The following is a 5,311-nucleotide window of genomic DNA, read 5'->3' as shown; positions in this document are numbered from 1 at the left end:
CCCATCAAGGAAGGTGGGGGTATTTTGTATGGTTACTACTGTAGCAGTAACTTAGATGCTCTGTTCAATCAAATCACTGACCAATGAAGTTCTTACCTACTTTTTAAGGCAGGATATCCAACTGAGGAAGCTCATTTCAGTCCCTTGTCCAGGATCTCATCCCAGGCTTAGGACCAGGTCATTGTTTTAAAAATCTAGAGTCATACTTCAAGTCCTGAGTCAAAATTCTTGTCAAGTCCTACCTCTGAAACCTTACATCCTTTTGAGTCTTTTTTAAAGGACTCATCACCTGGAAATCTGACTTTTTATGTTAAAGAGTCTGTTGTGATTCAGTTAAAACCTGCCGAAAAAACTCTGGAGCATGAAAGTGTTCTTTTTCTCCTGTGAGCTTGCTGTGCAAACCAGAAAAGCCCACAAAGGCAAGCTTTCCTCAAAGAAAAAACACTCCTGATGAAGTCCAGATTAGACCTACGGTGGCTTGATAGTGGAAAAGCATCCAACATATACCTAATAATACATATATTATACCTAATGGTGCACAACCAACCAGAAGAATGTGGGAGAGCTCTCTACCACTGATTAATACTTTAAAATTAGGTCATCTGCGTAGGTGTCGGAGTAAACGCAGGGACGTCCCCACCCCTTCTGCAGACACTCTGCTGCACCTCTCCCAAATTGTAGGTGACCGCAGACAGTGCCGCCGACAAGAGGCCTCTGATTGGTCAAATCTACATCTGCTCTACACTATGCGTATTTCCTGTTTAGTATCTTACCGGCTTGTTTTGTTTGTATGACCGACATTGCGGAAAACGACTCGTGAAGTTGGATCAGCTAGAACAGTGAGGTGCGTGAGAACGCTGGGACCCTTTTTCCACTTGGATCCCCGCTCTTTTTCGCCCTCATGTCCCTCCGTTGTCGGACAAATTTACCCGCCCCTCCTCACCGCCTCGGCCGTATCTAGACCCACAGCTAGTTTGTGATTGTCCCTCTTGCATTGTGGCGTGGAATAATACAGCGCAGACAAAACTTCTAAATTTAGTCTAAATCAAAAATGTCTGCATCATACCCGCTACAGGCTCACTGCGACACACTTCTGCGGCAGTATGATATGGCAGTATAACAGCCCGTTATACTACCTACAGCCACTAACAGGTCTCATGTAAGAGTCCAGGAAATGATGGTAAATTAATCATGGCTAACTGCTATGTTGTTAAAACAACAGGCAACAGATGTACAGATGGCATGATAGACAATGTTATTAGAATAGGTGGTGTTCTGTAGAAAACCCCTTGTGGAAATTGCCTTGATTCTGCTCTGTTTGTCTGTACTGCCCCTGCTGGCCTCTGCTCCTTTCTGTGCTGCATTTAATTTAATAATGTTTTTCATCTGCATCTTTTGTGCCTTCACCCTAATCACACATTATTGGTCTCACCTGTGATCCTGGCTTTATATACTGCCCTTTGGCTGACAAGCTTTGCCAGATTATTGAAAGCCCTTAGTGAATAAATGTCCAGCGTTGATCTCCTGCCTTTCTGAACTCAAACTTCTTTCTACCTCCTTAACTACCTTGTTCTGCCTTTCCCACGTTAGATATTAACCTATCCTCAGATCTCATGGACACTTTGCTTGTTTTTGCATCTTGATTTCCAACCCCTGCTTTTCCCCTGAATTTGTCAGCTGAATCCTCCTCCCTGTGCTTTATATTGTTTGTGGGTGCAGACTATCAATTCAAGCCTGTTGCTGTCACTTGTTTCTGATTCCAATGCTTGAACCAAGTTTCTGTTGACCACAGAGTTCTACCCTTTCTGCTGGGCAGAACTCTTTTTCAGGAGTTAACTGAAAATGAATTCCTGTAGGAGATGCTTCTGAAGCTTCTGAATAAAACTGACTCTTTGAATCAAGGGGTCCCTTAAAACCTGTCTCAGTGACATAATCTTTAGAGGGTTAGTAGCTTTTTTTTTTAATCACACTTATCCTTCCTGCCGGGCCACAAACCTGACTCTCTCTCAAGAGGTTCCTAACTGTGGTGCTGATTTTCTTTCTGAACTCCAAATTAAATCCTAAATACTACCTGCCTCTCAGTATCTACCCTGAACTAAATCCCAATATAACAGCACTTTCTGTCTTCTGGTTCTGGTTTAGAACTGAATGTATTCGATGATGCTTGAAGCCTGACATCACTACACATATGTCTGCTTCTGATCACCTTCATTAGCAGCACACTGGCAGAAGCAATCAACGTTAAAACTTCCAGTCCCTATGGAAACAATCACATTTACATTAATATTATTATCTCACTGTGATTAAAACTTCATCACCACTCTCTAAAACAAGAATTGAAAATTCATTTAACTGTCCCAGTCTTAATGTCCCTGAAGACATTACTTCAGGGCTCACTTTATCGTTCAAGAGGCAGAAAAATTCAATTTTCTTAGTCATTCTGTTTCTTTAGAGATGAAGCTATTGTAGAGATAACAATTTCCATCCTGGTCTCCAGTATGACTGGGATAAAGAGCCCAATTAACAACTTCCTAGGTGTAAAGAAAATTTGATGAAACACTTCAGTGAATCAAACACGACTGACACTACAGATATATATTTTTAGTACTGATGGTGACAGGCTATATTTACTGCTGAGAAGAGGCAGTCATTTTGCAAATGAGAAAATGTTTCTACACATAAAAGGCAGAGAGAATATATGAACTGTTCATTAAGCATTTTATTACATTAAGAAGGGAATTTTAAAGGAAAAGTCTGGTCAGCAAGGAATAACCAATGGTGATTTAATGAATTTAGCACGAACCAGTAAAAAGCTAAAATAAAAACAAGAGTTTTCGTCACAATCACCTAATCCGGGAGCGGCCATTTTTGCCCAAATATAGTAACGCGAGAACGCTGGGACCATTTTTCCACCTGGATTCCTGCTCTAAAAAAACACGTCATTAATCCGTTACTCTCTGCTTCACATAGTGCACTGGTCGTCACCATCATGGATAATAGCATATTGTGACAAACACCAGATACAGCATTGAGACTTGCTCAAAAGTCGATACCGCACCGTGACGTCACTAACCAGTAGGTGGCAGTAGTGTTCTTTGACAAATATGGATGTCTCCAGTAAAGCACATTCAAATGAAATTACTCTTAATTAAAAACACTGATCATTTATTGAAAATTATGTAATAATTTTATACGTAAAGTACTTTCAGAAGTTTGTATTCTGAAAGTACCTGGACTTTTCCCTTAAAAAAGAAAAAACTGATGAATCTTTGGCAGCAATGATTTTGTATTTTATGGGTTTGAACCACATCATCCTAAGTCTAAGAACAAACCTCCAATGTGTCTGGTTACATTGCAGGTACATCGCAGTGGTGGTGCCCCTGAGATATAACCGAAACCAGTTCAGTGTTCGACAACTGGCCCTGATCACTGCAACCTGGGTGCTGTCCCTGGGTGTGGCGAGTCCTGTCATCTTTGGTCTGAACCAGGTGCCAAACCGGGACCCAACGGTGTGCAAACTGGAGGATGATCGCTTTGTGGTGTACTCGTCCATCTGCTCGTTCTTCGTGCCTTGTCCTGTCATGCTCTTCCTCTATTACTGGATGTTCCGCGGTCTGCGGCGTTGGAGCAGTCGTAGCCGGCCGCGGTCTCACCGGGTTGGACGGAGAGGTCTCTCTTTGCATCTTGGCTCAGCTCTGCGTAGAGCGAAAGATGCAAGTACTGACAGCAGAGGGAAGGTTGTATTCACAGTGTCACCTTTAAGCCCCACCTCTCCGTCCACATTCCCCACGACAGCACCTGGTGCAGCCCCCCTTACAGAGCGAAACCAGGACGGAACAGCAATGGCAGCTGATAGCGACCCAATGACCACTCAGATGGACAGCGCCTCGAATGGCGAGAACACAGGGGCCAGGGAGGGAAGCAGCCGTAGAGAGAACGGCCGGAAAAGGAGCACCATTAAGAGGGGACGAAGGACCAGTAAGACCAGCAGGGTCAGTGGGAGGGAACGCAAGGCCATGAGGGTCCTACCAGTCGTTGTGGGTGAGTATCAGAACAAGAACAGTGCTACCTCTGACACTCGATGAGACATAATCAACCCTAACCCCGATCACTGTTCGTCTATTTCCTTTTATTGGTTATAATTAACTTCTCTTTAGCTAGAAAAGTCACCACTGACGTGAACAGTCTCTTTTTACGGTAATTTGCGGAGAGGAAGGCCTTTGACGTTTTCAACAGAATAGATTTCTTTGCATCTGCATCAATCTAAAATAATCTTGGTTTCAAGCAAATCAGTCAAGTTAAAGTTTGATCAGATAAGTTGAGGTTTAATCAGATAAATTAAGGTTTTATCAGTCGCTCTCTGCAGGAAGTTTCTTCTCTTCACAAAATGTCCTTCAGGTTTTCCTGTAGCGCAGTCACGCTGTGGCTTCATTAAAAATAGAAACTGCTTCTCCATGGAAGCTGCTTCAATTCCTCAGTAACAGTTTCACACCAAGGAGAATAAAAAAAATCACACCTAATCCTCCTAAAACAGACTGGTGGTCTACAAAGAATCGTGATTACAGGCATTTTTCTTCCTTTCTGTTGCTTGTTTGTCCTTCTAAGACTGACACCAGTCTGCCTTTCAGGTGTCTTCCTGGCCTGCTGGACGCCCTTCTTCACAGTCCACGTCACCAAGGTGTTGTGCCGCTCCTGTGACATCGGTCCCACCCTCATTTCTGTGGTCACATGGCTGGGTTATGTAAACAGCGCCGTTAACCCCATCATCTACACAGTCTTCAACACGGAGTTCAGGAACGTCTTTCACAAGCTGCTTTGCTGCCGGACATGACCCTGAAAAGCTCCGGAAGTCTTCTTCATCAAGTCTTACTCCTCTATACTCAGACTGTCTCTCATTTTAGCGCATTAGTCTATTTCTTAGAGCAGAGGCATCAAATACCTGACAGATGTTTAATGATATCTGATTAGATTAGAGGTAAAGTGCTTACATGTCAGTGTGGATGTGTTTGGTTCTTCTCACTTTGGTTAATGTTCTTGAGACACAAGTGATGAAAACAGATCAAACAGAAATTGGAATGTTTAACAAAGCTGCTGAGATTTGTAGCTTTTAAATCTGTGAATCATGAAATCTAGCTGGATGCAGACAAATAAAACAATAGGAGCGAAGGATGAAACTGGCTTATGGCTCCCTGTCCTCTGGGTCTCAGGAGGCGACCCTGTTGGTAACGAGAAAACTAACGCACAAGCTCCAATACCAGAGACTTACACTGAGATACACATTGGTCCTCAAGAGGTTAGAGAGAAGATGAGC

At 43.1% G+C, this 5,311-nt stretch overlaps 1 protein-coding gene across 1 annotated transcript in view; it reads left to right on the top strand.

Moving 5' to 3' along the window:
- The window catches only part of LOC107092979 (D(4) dopamine receptor-like), a 6,053-nt gene extending 787 nt beyond the window's left edge, over positions 1-5,266 (top strand). The window contains exons 3-4 of the mRNA XM_015387741.1: positions 3,359-4,041; positions 4,629-5,266. Of these exons, the coding sequence (XP_015243227.1) occupies positions 3,359-4,041; positions 4,629-4,831 (886 nt within the window). The 3' untranslated portion in view covers positions 4,832-5,266. The remainder of the gene's footprint in view (positions 1-3,358; positions 4,042-4,628) is intronic.
- Positions 5,267-5,311: the final 45 nt, after the last annotated feature.

The sequence above is a fragment of the Cyprinodon variegatus genome, unplaced genomic scaffold, assembly GCF_000732505.1.
Source record: "Cyprinodon variegatus isolate N-32 unplaced genomic scaffold, C_variegatus-1.0 Scaffold402, whole genome shotgun sequence".
Taxonomy (NCBI): Eukaryota; Metazoa; Chordata; class Actinopteri; order Cyprinodontiformes; family Cyprinodontidae; genus Cyprinodon; species Cyprinodon variegatus.
Note: the sequence above shows the minus strand (reverse complement) of the source record. Positions and strands in the feature narration are given on the sequence as shown.